The following is a 16,680-nucleotide window of genomic DNA, read 5'->3' as shown; positions in this document are numbered from 1 at the left end:
CCACACCCTGTGAAAAGTAAGTGATGACTGCCCCCCCCACATACACCTTGTGGCAAGTAAGTGATGACTGACGACCCCCCCACCCCGGTGACAAATGCGTGTTGACTGACCCCCTCCTCCGGCCACACTGGCCTGCTGTTGCCTGAGCCCCCACACAGCAGCTCCCTCGTCTCCTCCAGCCTCTACACTAGAGGCCGGGTGGCTGACCAGGGGACTGTTGCGGCTGTTGACGCTGTCACCACTGGACATGGGCATGCTGGACGGGATGGACATACCCGGGTTGCTGCTCTCCAAAGGCACAGTGCTATGATGGAAAGTTATAAAAGAGAGGGGAAGTCAGTGTAAAAATGAATAGGAAATAATAAGCTTCAGAAAGAAATTATAATTTTTTTTTTTAACTGCTGATAAAAGTATCAGCACTTAATCCTAGACAAGCTAGCACATGCAGCATAATACCTGCTTCTGAAAAAGGAAAAAAAGTTTGAAAATTCCAGCAACAAAGCCTGAGGCTAAGAAAAAAGTAGCCAGGATCATTACACCAACAGAAAAATCTGTTAAGATAACAGGCTCAAAATTCTAAATCCGAGATTTCTCAAAACAACCAAATTGCAACTCTTGCTTTTATCCTTATAGTCTTCATATATAGTAAAACCTGCTTTAACCGCCACCTGTCCAAAACCTTTACAAATGGCCACTTCCTACTTCCCCCTGTGCTTTTTTCTATGGTGTAATGACAACCTCCAAGACCGGATTTTCATCGCCAGTTCACACTGTAGCAGACATGATGTCCATGGTCAACCAATAGCACCATTTACATGACAGTAAAAGGCAAAAATTTTTAAAGAAATTATTTTATGCCCCCCTCACCACAATTAAGCTCATTTCAAAGACAGGCTGGTTATAAAAGAGAGGGGAAGTCAGTGTAAAAATGAATAGGAAATAATCAGCTTCAGAAAGTAGAGGTTTTTCGGCGCTCACAACTGCATAAGGTCATAGGAGCACCAAGGGGTGGATGTCAACAGAGAAGTCCTTACAGGGAATCAGACTTACTCTGCTCACCTCTCTGGCTTCAACAGCACAAAGTCTGCTTCGACTATCAAGGTACCCCGGAAATAGTGGGTCACAAGAGTGTGACAAACATACCAAAAAAAAAGAGGAAAATGACGATAGTAAGGATTAGGGGAAAAAAAGCAGCAGTTCCCTGTTGTAGATAAGGCACAGTTATGAGCATGGCATTGATGAATCAGCCCATTTACAATTCTACTGTGAATGAAAGAGAAATGTCCCCCCTTTGGGAATGGCCTAAAGACACTTCAGTCAGTGGCACAGCCCCAGGGGCAGACAGGCTGCTCAAGGTCAACCTGAGCTGAAAGGATAAAACACCCCAGTAGACAGACAGAGATACTCAACAAAGCATGCACACACAAAAAAAGCAAAAGCATTTACTACAAGGAGAATCATATCGTTAATCCGAACAGCCAAAAAAATATAATATCACATCTAAAGAACTAGCAAACATACGACGGAGAAATTCTTTGCTGCTCGTTCTGCTTCTGCTGTTGTTGTTGTTGTTGCTGTTGATGCTGCTGCTGTTGTTGCTGCTGTTGCTGCTGTGTAATTAGCTGCTGCTGCTGTATCTGTTGAATCTGCTGCATGGCGATGGGGTTGGCCTGCATGGTCATCTGCATGGCCAGGTGCAGCTGCTGGTCCAGGGTGAGCCCCTTGAAGCTCTCCTGCTCCTGCACTTGGTGTAACGCCTGCATCTGGAGTTGCCTGGACAAAACAGGAAGAAAAAAAAAAGTTTAACTATGACAAAAACTTCAGTGAATGTGTAAAACCACTAAAATAGTCATATTAACACTTTTAGTAGCTATGCCATAGTATGCGCTTGCACTCACTACCGCTGGCGACTTTAGTCGTCGACTCGACCAGGCACACTAAACATTATTAAACAAGGAATGGACGCACTGCACTGAAGTAAATACCAAAGGAAGTCACTCTAAATGAAAGCTGAATGGTTGATGAACCTCTCTGATCTTTTTAAGAGTAAGTAAGAGTTCAAACTCAAAAGGCGTGTCAAGCAATGGGCTGCCAAGGGTTTTTTCATTTTAAAACAAATGTACCACAGCTTCAGTGTTCTAAACTGGTGCAGTACCCAAGGGTTTTTCTCTATATGAGCCTTCGGTACTGTAAGCGTTAAGGGAATAATGCAACAAAGGTCAAACTAAAAGAAGGGAATGAAAAAAGTAAGAGTTAACATATGAGAATATAATTGGGGGGGGGGGAGAATGTAAAAGAGAGGTCAAAATACCAGAAAAAGTGCTAACAAGCGATGAAATCACACAGCCTACTGTATGAGCTGATCAATGGTGTCAGGTGCAAACCATCAAAATCTGAGATTTCCCTATTTCTTTTTATAACACCTTTGTTTCCATTATCATGTGTGCTGTCCTCAAACACATGTACAAAACCTGGTGACTTACTAGGCACACATTCTTTCTTCATTTACGAGATAAATTTTTCCTCCTGAAAAATAAAGTTGCATCCACGTAGCCGATTTGCACTCCAATCCATCGTTACCCCCCTTATTGCCTCTCTTATCCCAAACAACTTCTCTCCTTATAACAACAGCTTCTGCTTCCCGCCTGATCCTACCTGATGAGGAGAGTCTGCTTCAAGTACTCCTGTTGTAAGAGTAACTGCTGGTGGACCAGGGGGTCCTGCGCCCCGGGAATGCCCCCACTGACCAGCGTGGGCAAACCTCCGGCAGCCAGCGGCGAGATGAGGGGTGGAACATTCGGGATCATCTCTGTTGGGGCACTGGAGGTCTGTAAAGTGTACATTTGGTTGAGGGTATTTTGGTTTGGTTTGTTAGGGTGAAGAGCAGAACATCGACTGAATAAGAGCAGGGCTGCCTACCTCTATGTTCCCATTTCAGGTAAATTCTGGGTCACTTTCAGGTATTTTGGCCCAAAATCAGGTAGCACATAGACAAAGAAGGAAAAAAAAGGACGACAGTTGCCCCGGTACATATAGTAACCATCCAACGGGGCTTGTTTTTCTAGATATTTGGATAATTATATTTTGAAAACTTGATGAAAAGAGGCAAAATTTTGTTGTTTTGTTTTGTTGCTTTTGTGTTTTAAACATTTATGGACTATCGTTCAAGGCACCCATTATTCATTCAGTATTGAATGTGGTATTGAGAGCAGGGAGACTGTTAAACTAACTTCAAAACCCCTAGCCCATACCAATAGAACTATATTAAAACACACTTTCCAACATTAGAATAGGGCACTGATAAGTCCTGTATGACTTAGGTATGACAGACAATTTTAACTAGCTTTGCTCTAAAAATACAACATAAATCCTGATCTGGGCCTGTGTCGAGGCCAGAACATCAACTGCCAAAATTATGATTGGGTTTTGAAAAAGCATGCAAGACAAAACTTATTCAAAGAAAACAGTTACAGTTCGGCTCACAGCAGAGCAAAAAGTGACATTAGAAGAAAGCATGTACTAAGAGCTGGAGCTGAAAGGACAGTGAGAGCGTGGGATGTAATGATGGACTAAGCATTGATTTTTTTCTTCAAAACGCGCACTCTAATGATAACATTAGTTTCCAGATCTTATCCTCCATCCTCCAGTAACTTCAAATACATCTACACAAAAGATGTTTTTCTTTTTTTTTCCTCAAGCGTAGGCCCCCTTCAAGGTCTAGTGGGAGGGTCAGGGGCGAAGCCCGGAAAGAAATTGAAATTTAGAGCTTTCCAAGGTTTGAAAATGTCATTTCTTCATTGCCACTATTCAATTTGTCAAGAGCATCATTGACAATACGGCCTCTCCGGGAACAGCAACCTTGAAGATACAATCACCAAGCCAGTACTCTAATGTTCCCTCATTTACGCGCTCGATAGTCGAATATCAAAACCTAAGAGCACCACTTCCACTTTTTTTTTTCATATTAACATCAGTTTTTTGCACCGCGGGCCTTCTCCTGCTGCCGTAGATTGTATTCCGTCCAGCACCCCCACCCCCCACCCCTACCCGCCAAACCCAATTCTGAAGCCCTGCAACGCTCCTACTGTGAAAGAACTTTCATGACACCAACAACCACCAGTCTCGTCTTACTCATGCCGTACAGGAGGCTGTACTCACATAATGCGAACGCATGCAGGTTCACTGACCGGTCACAATGACGGGCCCCAACAACCTAGAAATCGGAGGACGCTTGTTTTCTTTTTCTTTCTTTTTTATTTTTTATTAGACAGCACAGTGAGAATATTGATTTTATTGTATGGCAACACTGTTTCTATTGAACAAACTGTATGTCACAACTGTAGACCTAACGTTAACAAACTTTCATCTGACTATTCTGGGCGGTAACGAAAGCGAAAGTAGATTTTCATTTTCCCCATGGAGTCTCGATATTACACCTACACTTGCGCCTGCCGCCATAGTGCTTATTCGCATGAAATGTACTCTCAGACTGGGGAAGGCTGAACGTAATCACAAACACGACCTGTAAAATATGACCTCAGTGGCCTTTTCGAATTTGGTTTCGAGGAATTTGTGCATTTTCTCTGTGGGAATTTACAGACTTTCTCAAATTCCAGTTGCATTCCTGGGTCCTGGCCATTTATATAAGCTAATACTAATACTGTCTCTCTCTCTCTCTGTCTCTTTTACGCACGGAGTTGATATGATGATGAAGTAAATACAGAACTGTCAGAATGTACGGATTTCCCCAAAAACTGGGAAGATTGGAAAGTGCAAACGGTTTTTTCTTCTTCTTCTACTTGCGGCATCCATCGCAAATCCAGTAGTTTTGACCCCTTTATCGGTATCGCGGTAGAACGGGCCCAAAATCGGCAACTACTGGAAAAATCGGTAGATTTAGGCAGCCCTGTAAGAATATTTTAATTTGAAACTGAGCAAAGACACGTTCATGTAGTTTTCTAAAGGGGAGCAATTTGTAAAAAAGAGAAAGAAAAGAAATAGGACCTATCAGAGGCACACAAACAGATAATAACCACGGACTATATCAGTATCATTAACTAATGGGCAACAGAGGCTACATTCCCTCATAGAGCAAAATACCACAACGGTAACGATTTTTAAAAAAACAACTAAGAATACACCATAGTGTAGCATCCTCCAAACACCTAAGCATTGATTGCAGAGGCACAAAAAAATAAAGACAGGGTGAAGAGATACTGACATTTCCTGGGAGGGAACTGCTGTTTCCTGAGTCATGATAGAATCTTTTCATAAGGTTATCAACAGAACCAGACAAACCGAATTCATTTCTCTGAAGAATGTAAACTGTATAGAGCTTGCTATTAATTATTATTATTACGCATGTACCAGATCACATGCAAACACAAAATTAAATGGACAAGACAACCGAAACAGGAAAAACTATCAGTTAGGGAAATTATAATCTCAAGACCTCATCATATAACTAAGGATGGCAAAATATACGTCCCCCCTCCCCCCATCTTTTCTACATTTGAAAATCCATTATTACAAAGTTTCAGATCTCCCTGATGTTCAATAACTGACTTCTTTTTAATTCATAGGACATTTTCAAAGATTTTAGCCCTGAATTCTTTACTTCATGAACGACAAAAAGCACATCAAATGACTTACCACCAAAGGGGGCAAAGGAGTGCCTGGGAGGAACGGCACACGTCCATATCGCTTTATAAGCTCCCCTGTGGAAAAAACACATCAGTCACATATGATTGATATACAATTGTGGAAAGTATGTTCTCAAAAATGCAGCATGAGATCACTGAATGCTTAAAATCTTAACAAAATATTTACAGAAACATCGATGAAAGTATACAAACACAGGTTTTGCAAGGACATAATACAGTATAACACGAATAGCTCGAATTCGTCAGGACCTGCTTCAGTAAAACGAGGGATCCGCAGATCGAGGGATATCTTACAAAGACGAAGAAAAAAAAAACGGAACTGCAGGCACAGTTCGACAGATGCCTGATTTCGAGTCTTCTGTGTTTGATCTATCCGAGCTAAACGGTATATTCCCCTCCCCCCCCCCAAAAAAAAAACCAACAAAAGAGAAAACAAGAGCCTTGTGATACTCACCTAGTTGTTTGAAGGAGTCATCACAGCCTCGCTTGACAATCAGGCTCATGGTGAAATAGCCAGCACTGAACCACTGGGCCATATCTTCATTGCTGAATGGGCCTGGAACACAAAAACAGGTTTTTCAATCTTACAATAATCTCATGGGCTAGGACAAGAGGATAAATGGAACCAGACAGAAGAGGAGATATCATCATCTGAACAACATCCCCTTTTATATCAGAAAAGGCAATGGAAGGTTGGTGGGTAGTGTCAGAGAATGGAGGAATTGTCATCTTAGTTCCCATTTTATATCAGCACAGCCAACAAAGAGTTGGTGGGTGGCATCAAATGATGGGTACCCGTGTAGCCAGTGAGCAGGCCAATTCCATTCGTTAAGTGCTATACTGACTTTCCGAGCAGAAAGGGTTATCTTTGACGGACAGGTTCAATGATTTTATGGCCAAGGCCTTTCTTGACTGAGCCTAGTATATAGTATTTGTTGTGATAAGAGCACAATGAAGCATTTGTATGCTGGGTAAGTTCAGCTCACAGATCAGCCATCGCTGATGGGATAAGTAGGACACTTAACTACAGTGACCACCAACAGAGTGTTTGTTCCTACGAGTTTGACAACTTGGTTTATTTTTTTTAATGAACAGAATGATATGCATTTGTTCCTATAATTTGATGACTTTCTTTAACAGGAATAAAGTGATTACGAAAAAGGACACAGAAAATGGCCTCCTCTTCACGCACTGACCACTCACCTTGTACCTCCCCCTGTGGATCTCTGTAGAACCACTTGTGGGCATTCTCGTGGGTGAGAGGCAGACCCTGCTCAGACACATCCCCGGGATCCTCTGTCTTGCTGTCCTGGAAGAGATTGTATTTTTCAGTAAAGAATAGCAAATCAACACAATAACGGTCATTCAAATAAAAAATAACAGTTATGGTTTCGCCCTGCTTTACAGATTCCGTTTTTCTCAAGGGCCTTGCTCAGTGCTCCCAATTTTCTGCCCCAAATGGCCCCCATTTTTTAGTTTCCTCCAGACCTCATATGCTGATCCGATGCCTGCCGCCTCATTGATGGTTCCCCCCCTCCCATGTTTTCGTTTTTCTCACTTTCTCCATTGTAAAAAAAAACTACATACATCCAGATCTATGTTGCGTTGCCTTTCGTGAAACCGTGCTGTAAAGATTACGCTTAACCCATGGGCTACGTATTTTTTTCGGGAGGGCGAAATGAGATGGTGACTAGTGCGCAGTTCATAAGTCTTTGATTTGGGGCCACAAATTCAAATAAATATCAACATATAAAACACCAAAATTTTCAGTATGGTTTGTAGAATACATGTTATGTTTATTTGTGTATTTTTCAACTTTGGTTCTAGTAAGAGGCGATTATGCCACACAATTTCGCTTTGATGCGGATAAAATTTGAGAATAAAAAATTTGTCATCTTTGGTGAAACTCAAAACATATGAATGCACCTAGTCAAACGATATATCAAAATAACCAAAAATGAATATAGAACTGGAAAATATTGAAAAATTTGCAGGTATTTACATATGATCATAACATCCGATATTGAAAAAAAATAATTTTTTTAATATTCTTGAAACAAGGACAAGATGCATTCACAAACAGAAAAAAACACTCATATCTTATATGGAATTCTTCAGAATAGAATTTGGAAACCTATAAAAGTCTTGAGCGGTACTTTTTGTATAATTTCACCAAAAATAGAGATTTGGGGAGAAAAAAATATTTTGACAATTTAGTTTTAGACCTAGATCTACCACTGAAATATATTGATTTCTCAATAACAGAGCACTGGCAGTTTGAGTCCAATAGTATTAATATTCTAAAGAAGAGTCCTACATTTCTTTAGTGAGCAAAATACTGATACATTTTGTTGTGTAAAAGTAGTAAGACTGGTGGCTGAGTTCTAATTTGGGCACCGCGATAAAACAAACTCGCATAAACTTCGAAATCGCGTTTCAAGTCTGAATCTACCCGGAAGTCAATGTTATATTATGACCTTTATTTTAACAGGGATATGAGGATTGGAAATGGGAGTATAATTGACAAAATTGTCGTCCCCAGGAGGAACTTTTACTTACAAAGTATACTTTTCCTTTTACAAATTTAGGCCTGGTTTAAGTTAAATAGTGGCTTTACTTGGTGTGTGAATCTCATTAATTTTTAAATTTTAGGCTCAGACAGGCCAAATTTTAGCTCTCCCCGACCCCCAACCAGAGCTTTGCCCTTGACCCACTTGGGGCCTCCTGCGGCCCCCAGACTCCCGCCAATTTTTCCTCCATTTAGGGATTTTGCTGTCGGAAGCACTGCTTGCTGTTACATTGTCACGGCTTTACGCCACTGTGATTGGTCAAGACAGAGGGTGTCCCACTCCATATCAATAAAGCGATCTTTCAGAGAGGTCTTCAGAGTGTCTTTCTATCTTTTTCAGGGGTAAAAATGTTCCACCTTCTACATAGCAATTCTGAGTACAAAATAGCTTTGTTGGGATTCATACAAAGTGTCCCGCCCATCTAAACACAATATTCTCAAGAGTGGTTTCAAAATGGAATATTCTGAAGTCGTATTTTTTTAAGAGTATCCAGAAATTTATAGACTGAAACCCAAAGTGAACTAAATCAAAGACATTATGTACTAAAACAGAAGGAAAAGGGGCAGTTGCCATAAACTGTGATACAAAAAAAGTTAAAAGTCCACACTTCTCGAACAAAATACTGGAATCGTATATAACGTTGACCAAAAGCAACAAGGGAGGCATACCAACTTTTCTTCAGAAACCAGTAACAGATTGGTATCATGCCTTGAACTTACTTTAAAATGATTTAAGTAGTAGCCTTTCGACTGAGGTTACGAGAAAAAACAATGAATGGTCGAGTGGGAGAACATTATAGTAGAAATCTATCCGTTTGAAAAATGTCAATTTTCCATTCCAGCAGCTTTGCCACGATGCGCCACATCATATGACATTGACTTACACATCACTTGTATGCCTTCCAAATCTTAGGGACAAATTGCCGCCTGTGTAAATGTTGCCTCTTTCTTTTTATTGTTAACATTTCTGCCAAGGCTCCACGTTACAGCTTGGCTTTTCCTGCCGTACTCCCTACTTACTGTGTCTGCTGCCATTTCTGCCACCAGGCTCTGCAACGATTTGTCCACGTGGGAGAAATTTTCTGCTTCTGACACAGTAGGCAGGCTCCTCTGTTGTGCCCGCCCCATGGCTTCCTGCCCAGCGCTGACCAGGTGAGTCTCCGGGCCATGAGAGACATTGTACTGGCCTGGTGGTGCTCTTGTTCCATTCACCTCTTCTTTGGTAGGAAAGGCAAAACCTGAATCACCGTCTCCTAAACACCAAAAAGGAAAAAAAAAGTTTGAACAACTCAATGTAGTCAATGTCATTTGAATTTTCTACATTAAACAATCCAAAAAATATTTTTTTAATACTTTACTTTTCCGATCCAGTACTTTACTTTTCCGACCCAGTTTTTTTTTTAAACTTCAAATAAAAGGGTCAACATACTGTCACTTGATCAAAAACTGAACTTTTTCACATGCTTAGGAATTTGACACATTCCTATTACACAAGGTGAACCAAGGCATCCCTTCATATTATGTATGTTTATTATCACAAAGGAAGGGTTTGGTTATGAGGACGAATCATTGTCATTTAGTTATGACGAAAAGTCAACATGCTTCTACTAATATTTTTAAAGAAGCTGTCACCCATTTCTATCTCTATGTGCCATTTTTACCATACATGCTCTTTCAAAAAATTAGTTTTCTTTATGTGACAATCTTAGAGGCTTAAATCCAGTTTTTCTTGACACTTCTTTTCCTGTATTACCTGTATTATCTGTCCTGGGCAACAACGTCATTGTACACCGGACTGGTCCATAAGTGCACAGTTCCCCCCAGCACCAAAGCCCACAAGGTATCCATACTAATTGTTCCGGTGACTGTCTGATTATGGCGACGTCTTTCCTTTCCAGATGATCGCTCCTTTCTTCCTTCTCCCCTCTCTATCCCCATTTCCCGCATCCTAATGATTGCGTGGTGTTCTTCTGTCTCCCTGTCTTCTCCAGGGTCTTCAACACTTCTTTGTCAAATTTCACCTCACCATCAACCACGGCACTGCCTGCCAGCCTAAACCCCACATAAATTTTTCCTCAAAGATCTTTATTTTTGACGCCTCTTACAAAGTACTTTTCTAGTCCCTGACCAACTTTTCTATGAAAGCATCCCCCCCCCCCCCCCCTTTTTTTTTTTAAATAATCATTTTCATGACACCTCCTGAGGAGTCTTTTCCATAACCCCTCTTGACATCTCTTTTTCTACACCTCTTCAAAGATCTTATTCCTTGACCCCTCATTAACTTTTCTTGAAAGGAACAAGATGAGAATGCCACACCAGCAGACAAACGTCTCACCTTTCTTGGAGTAGCCTGTGCGGGAAGGGAGTATGGGGACATCCACAGAGTCAGGCCCTCCCCTCTTGCTATCTGTCCGGGGATTCGGCGGAGCCTGTGGCGTCTCCTCGACCTGGGGATCCGGCTCCCCTCCTGACGACGATGTGGAGGCAAGGCCGTTGTGTGGTCGGGAGGAGGCGTACGAGGTCTTGCCCGGATCAGCTGGGCTACCTCGACCAGGCTTATTCCCAGGGTCATCTGAGGCTCTCTGGGCCGCCTCTCTTTTCTGATAAATTTGGAAAATTATTTTTCAGTAAAAGCAAAGTATGCTGGCGCCTCTAGGCAGTACTTTTGACACTTACATTTACTGCAACATTCAGGAAGTAATTATACTTTAATAAACTTCGCTATAAAGAACATATTTTTTGTCAAGAGAACATGTTATGTTGAGGTCCTATTTCTTCTTTATTCCATTCATCAACTCCTCAGTTCGACTCAATTTTTCTGAACATATATTCCTGAGAAGAGACAAAAATCAAAGAGTAAAATCTAAGAATTGTATTGAGTCATGAGGTAGAGTACAATAACCACATTTCATGAGATTCAAATTTTAAAAATGAATTGCAGAAACTGCACAAGAGGATAGTAAAATAAAAATATCAGAGCTTGCAGGGTTTAAATACCTTAGTATTTCCATTTGCACTGGATGGCTCTTGTCTAGGATCTCTGTGTCTATTCTGAAACAGAAAAAGAAATCATCAAAACATCATGTCAGCAACAACAGTGGTCTCATGAAAGTAGACTACCAAGTACAGCATTTCTAACGTTCAAAAAAATTGACTCACATTTTTTACTATTTTGGATCATTTTTTGCGTGTTTTTGTTTTTGTCTTTTTTTGTAAGTGCTTTACGGTGCTCACAACTGCATAAGGTCATATGAGCGCTCGGGACACATTAAACATTTTTCAGTTGGTAGGTAATTTTGAATTTTGCCCAGATGGTGGCCGTAGCCTACTCTTATCGATTTTAACCACCAAGGGATCTTTAACATGCGCAATTTGCACACAAGACCTCCGAGATTTTTCGCCCTTGTCCAAGAAGGCAAGGTGTAGATCTTTCCTACCAGAAGATCAGGGGTGTGGCTGAAAGACAGCAGTAAGAAGGAGCCAGGGAGTAGCAGTAGAAAGGCTGCAGAAAGAGTCAGGAGCCCATAGGAGGGAGCAAAGGAGGTGAGGGGGTGGGTTTGCTTAAGAGCAGGAAGAAAGGAGGTGAAAAGAGACAATTTTAGAGAAAAAAAATTTTCGGCGCTACCCGGATTCGAACCCGGGACCTTTGAAAGAGAGGCAGACCTTAACCTCTAGGCCATGAGAGCCCCCACTTTTTCCGTGGTATAAGGTATAAAAGTTGAAACTTAACAGAAAGCCATTCACTAGGAGTAAGCACTCTCTTCATGACATCTTTCATTAATTGGCTTCAACCCAAAAGGAAAGTATTTCACTCGCAATAAAAACAAAAGGCCACAACAAATTGAAAACATTCAAGGAAGTCAAAATGAAACCAAAGTCATGTTCACAAGTTTTGTATACCTTTTACAAGAGGGAAAACTAAATAAAAGAGTCTTAGATAACAAAAATGGGTACTGCTAATACACTTGATAAAAAGAATATATCATACCATTGATCACCAGAAAACTGACATTAACTCTTTTCCTGCCAGGCCAAAATCCACCACTGGCCCAGGGCTTTTCCCTGACCTATTTTTACACCTCTACTCCACCAAAGGAAAATGTCAAAGCATCCAACTAGACACACACACACCATATCATATGGCCCATCAAATTGAAGGTTAAAAAATAATCTATCAGATGGTGGTACAATATTGAAGATTTATTCCAATTAGATTAGTTTGGGGTTTCTTACAGTGATTAAGCAAAATCAAATGTGTCATATAAAATCAACAATTTTCCAAATTTGACAGTTCATGACTATAAAAGTATAACAACATCATTCAAACTTCCCAGGTAAAGTTGCCTCAAATAATGCAAAGAAATGCAGAAAGTTTTGTATGTGTACCTACTCTAGAAGTGAAAATATGAGACATAGCCTGAAGTCAGGGGAGCACTTTTCTTTTCATTTTTACGTTTCGAAAAAGCGCTGAAATGACTCAAAATAGGCTGTTAGTGCTATATTGTCTTTCATATCTGGTAACAGGAAGTCTTTTCTATAACTTCGAAAACATGGATCAGCCTAGAATTTCATGTCTTTTCATTATTGGATTGGAATAGATAGCGAGCTACTCAAGCTGTACTTTGCGGCTCTCGGTCCAGCGAGGCCACTTCAGCGAGCCGCATTTAAAGTGTTAAGCAGTCTTCTTTTCATTATTTTTTCCTGTCTATATTTTATCTTTTTTCTAATTCCAATGTGAACAACAGATTTATAGGTCAATATACCCGTGAGCATTTACCTCTTTTGTGGACACAAATACGCCCTTGGAGTCAAACGTGCCTGGATCATCTTCAATATCGTCTTCAACCCACTCCGGAACTTCTGAAGAGACATGATAAAAAATATCTAGAAGCTGTACTCAGGGTTTTATGAACATATAGCAATGTCAATAGTCCTTCTCTATGTACACTGCCTACTACTTTCGAAGTAACACATTCAACAGCGAATCAGGCTGAGATTTTAACATATGAGAGAAGAGTTTTTATTATTCTTATTAGCTGTGACTTAGAGTACAGCTGCAGTTTGCTTTTTTGGAGCATTTTTTTCTTCTTTTTTAATGGGGAAGGAGGGGGAGGGCAGGCACCAAGGGTAAATTTCCATTTCATTTTTGCCATTGGTTCAGTGTTCAGAGGAGCAATTCTCATCTTCATGCAGACTGCTGAAGGAACAGCGCTACAACTGACAAAACATGAGTTATATGTTATCTCTTTTATAAACGTCGACACCATGCCAGACAGTTTGAGCTGATGTGTTGAATTGGAATCCTTGTTCAGTCTTCATAGCTGCCAAGTTTTCAAAATTAAAAAACAGATTTTCATCGCGCAGTCGGCGAAAGAGACCAGTTCTTACTTCAAAAAGATACCAAAAGACAACTTGTACTCAAATGATAAGCACACCACAGACACATGCATGCTGTGCAGCCAGATTGATAAGATGGCAGGGGCATCCAATGGCAAAGATGTCTGGCTGGGATTCCCTAAGCTTTGTTATAACTCCATTGTTTTGTCCTATCATCACTGAAGCATTGTCTGAACTCAGAGAGATGCAGTGCATAAAGGGAACACCTAAGGTTTCTAATCCTGTCGATACAAGTTCTCCTATGTTAACACCACTTGACTGACCATTGTCATTGAGGACGTCGGCACACCTTGTTTGTAGAAAGCATGTTTGTGTTTGATAATTTCGATGCAGTGATGAAGTTGAATTCCTCTGAATACATGGCACAGAAGGTGTGTTCACGAGGTTTTGCCTTAGAACTGGTTGGTTTTAAAAACGCATCCATCACTTGAAAGCACAACACGCGTCCGTGATCAAAGAAATAGTTTTAGCTCCTGCATGCAATCATCACTAAGGCTGCCCGCAACACACACACGATGACCCGTGACCCGATGTGAATGAACGAGAAACAAAGAAGGCCCGTAGGCAGACCTGCCACTCTATGAAATCTAAAAATCAGGATTTTAGAGTTAAAAAATCAGGATCTAGAGTCTAGATCTAGTGAAAAAAATCCGGATCAACGGCAAATCAGTCATAAGGGGCACTGGGGAAAAGGGGGTGGGGGTGGTCCCGGTTCTTTATGAGGCGAGTATGCAAGACAAAGCTTTTTGAAAACTGAAAGACAGCATTATTATATGTTACTCGAATCAGAGTTTGATAGACTGGGGGAGCGCAGGTAGCACTAAAGCTGAAACTCTCGTAGTCTTGAAAATAGCTGACACATAACTCCTATTATCCAGGAAAAAAGTCCGTTTTTTCATACAGTAACAACGTTCGACTTATTGCATATACACTCAAGGTACCCCCCCCCCCCCCCCGAAAAAAGATCGCGCCAAGGTTGTTCATTTTTAGTCTGGATCACGGCACGCACTTTAAGCCCAAGTGTCAAAAAATTACCCCCCCCGGTTGTCCACACTGGTTAAGTCCCAGAAAACACCTCGATCATTGCGACCGGTGTGAATGAACTTTGTTGACCCCGACAACCGACGGTCCCCGACACACGCGCTACTCACCACACGTACGAGGTCAGCGAAAGTAGGTCTTGAGCGTATTTAAGTGGGAATTCAAAATTGATACTACTACTACGTCGATTTTAGTAGAAATAACGAGCGTGAGTCAACTACTAGATTCGGCATAGATCTAGATGCTTTAGAAAATAGCGTTCCAAGTTCCAGCCGATAAAAAGTCCAATCGGTGCTTCCAAGCAAAAGAGATTGCAGAACTTTTTATATTTTTTTCTAAGAATCGGACGCTACAGACAAAATAAATAAGGGTACTGGCGATCGAAATCGGGAAAATCGGGATGCTTGAGATTTGGGGGGGGGAAAAAAATTAAATCGGGATGAGTGGCAGGTCTGCGTAGGTTACTTCCCGCTTTAATAGTGCATGCTCAATAACATTAATAACAAAGAAATACAGAAGGGGCACAACTCGCGGAAGGAGGTCGACTTCCAGTTTAATTGCAGGGACACTACTCTCGTCGTCTTGTTGACTCCCGTACTTCGCCTATCCGGTCATAAATTTTCTAATTTTTCTTGCTTGAACTTGAAGCCAGTTTTGTACTGAAACTAAGAGGGGGAAAAGTTGAAAACGTACTTTCCGATGCCAAAACGGATTTCCGTACTCAAACCCAAAAATCGTACTAAATACGTTTTTTACGTACTACTTGGCAGCTATGAGTCTTAGTATTTCCAAGTAGTTAACATCTTTATAGCTTGTTCCTCCCCCCATATTTCAATGGATAAAGCTATCTCTTCATTTCTCTTTCTTTTGTAGACGTAATTTTATGGGAAGAGTGAGCTTTGTGACGATGAAACAAGACAAGGTAAGTTGTCTTTCTTACATCGTGTGAAAGAGTCTGAGCAGATACATTGTACCTGAGAACTTGTTCAATCTCAGCACTTTCAGTTTTCAGTTTACATTGTCATGGCTTGTTCTACACAGGTATTGTCAATGGATGAAGTTATCTCTTCATTTATCTTTCTATTGAAAATAGTTTTATCAGTCATAAGTATAAAAAGCAAACAACAGTGAAAACACTGAAATTTTTCTCAGCATGGTATACTATTAGCAGTCAAAAGTACAGTTTCCTCAACAACAAAAAATGACTCGAATATGTGAATCCTTACCATCATTATCAGCAGATTCACTGACACGCCGCGGCCCTCGAGAGTCATGGTCAAAACCTCTGCGTCCCACAGAAGGTCTACGATCATTATCATATCCTCCCTCCCGTGAATCACGCCAGCTTGACCTTGATGAAGGACCTGAAGAAAGTGGTCATTAAAACATTTGATTTTTCAATGCATTCTCTGAAAATAGCATGAATTATAAATATTTGGTCTCTATTAGTCTATTTTTTTTAAAATCAGATGGTGATGAGATTATATGATGACATTTTATAACGGAAAACAATTTCAAAAGCAATTTCACAACTAACTTTTTTAAAAGCATGAGAGTCATTCCAACAAAAACAAGAAAAAAAAAAATCCCACTACATTTCTATTTTTAATCAACGACTAAGATGTCAAATTAAAAAAAAAGATAAAATCTTCTTCTTCATCAAGTGTCAGAACTGAACAAACACCTGTGATCATATTTTGCCACTCATTTCTGTGCTAGATGCTCTGAAAAACTCTTTATCATCTTGATTTTTTTTCCTCTCACCAATCTGTTCCAGATCTCTAATCATGCTATTCTTGAACTGCCTTTGCCTCTTTCATCTTCCATTTTTCCATTGAGAGCTCGATGTCCAAGCTTTAAGTTAATTCAAGAGTCCCAGGACACGGCGTCACTTTTCGCCCGATTCTGTTACTTTTAGTTCGCGTGACTCAGCAGTCCGCCGGAGCTCCCCGGCTCGGGGTCACGGGGTTAATGAGCTCTGAAGCGACTTTGCCTGTGTTGATTAGGAAG

At 40.7% G+C, this 16,680-nt stretch overlaps 1 protein-coding gene across 2 annotated transcripts in view; it reads right to left on the bottom strand.

Annotated features, from left to right (window-relative positions):
* Positions 1-16,680, bottom strand: part of LOC101856464 (GRB10-interacting GYF protein 2) — a 60,332-nt gene that overhangs the window by 25,177 nt on the left and 18,475 nt on the right. Inside the window, exons 7-17 of one of the 2 annotated variants that reach the window (XM_005108175.3) lie at positions 15,897-16,034; positions 13,010-13,092; positions 11,230-11,283; positions 10,568-10,832; positions 9,253-9,485; positions 6,867-6,972; positions 6,118-6,219; positions 5,653-5,717; positions 2,656-2,828; positions 1,522-1,773; positions 111-304 (exon numbers count right to left, since the gene is read on the bottom strand). In XM_005108175.3, the coding sequence (XP_005108232.1) occupies positions 111-304; positions 1,522-1,773; positions 2,656-2,828; positions 5,653-5,717; positions 6,118-6,219; positions 6,867-6,972; positions 9,253-9,485; positions 10,568-10,832; positions 11,230-11,283; positions 13,010-13,092; positions 15,897-16,034 (1,665 nt within the window). The remainder of the gene's footprint in view (positions 1-110; positions 305-1,521; positions 1,774-2,655; positions 2,829-5,652; positions 5,718-6,117; positions 6,220-6,866; positions 6,973-9,252; positions 9,486-10,567; positions 10,833-11,229; positions 11,284-13,009; positions 13,093-15,896; positions 16,035-16,680) is intronic. The other variant, XM_035972367.1, reaches the window with a different exon arrangement.

The sequence above is a fragment of the Aplysia californica genome, unplaced genomic scaffold, assembly GCF_000002075.1.
Source record: "Aplysia californica isolate F4 #8 unplaced genomic scaffold, AplCal3.0 scaffold00666, whole genome shotgun sequence".
NCBI lineage: Eukaryota > Metazoa > Mollusca > Gastropoda > Aplysiida > Aplysiidae > Aplysia > Aplysia californica.
Note: the sequence above shows the minus strand (reverse complement) of the source record. Positions and strands in the feature narration are given on the sequence as shown.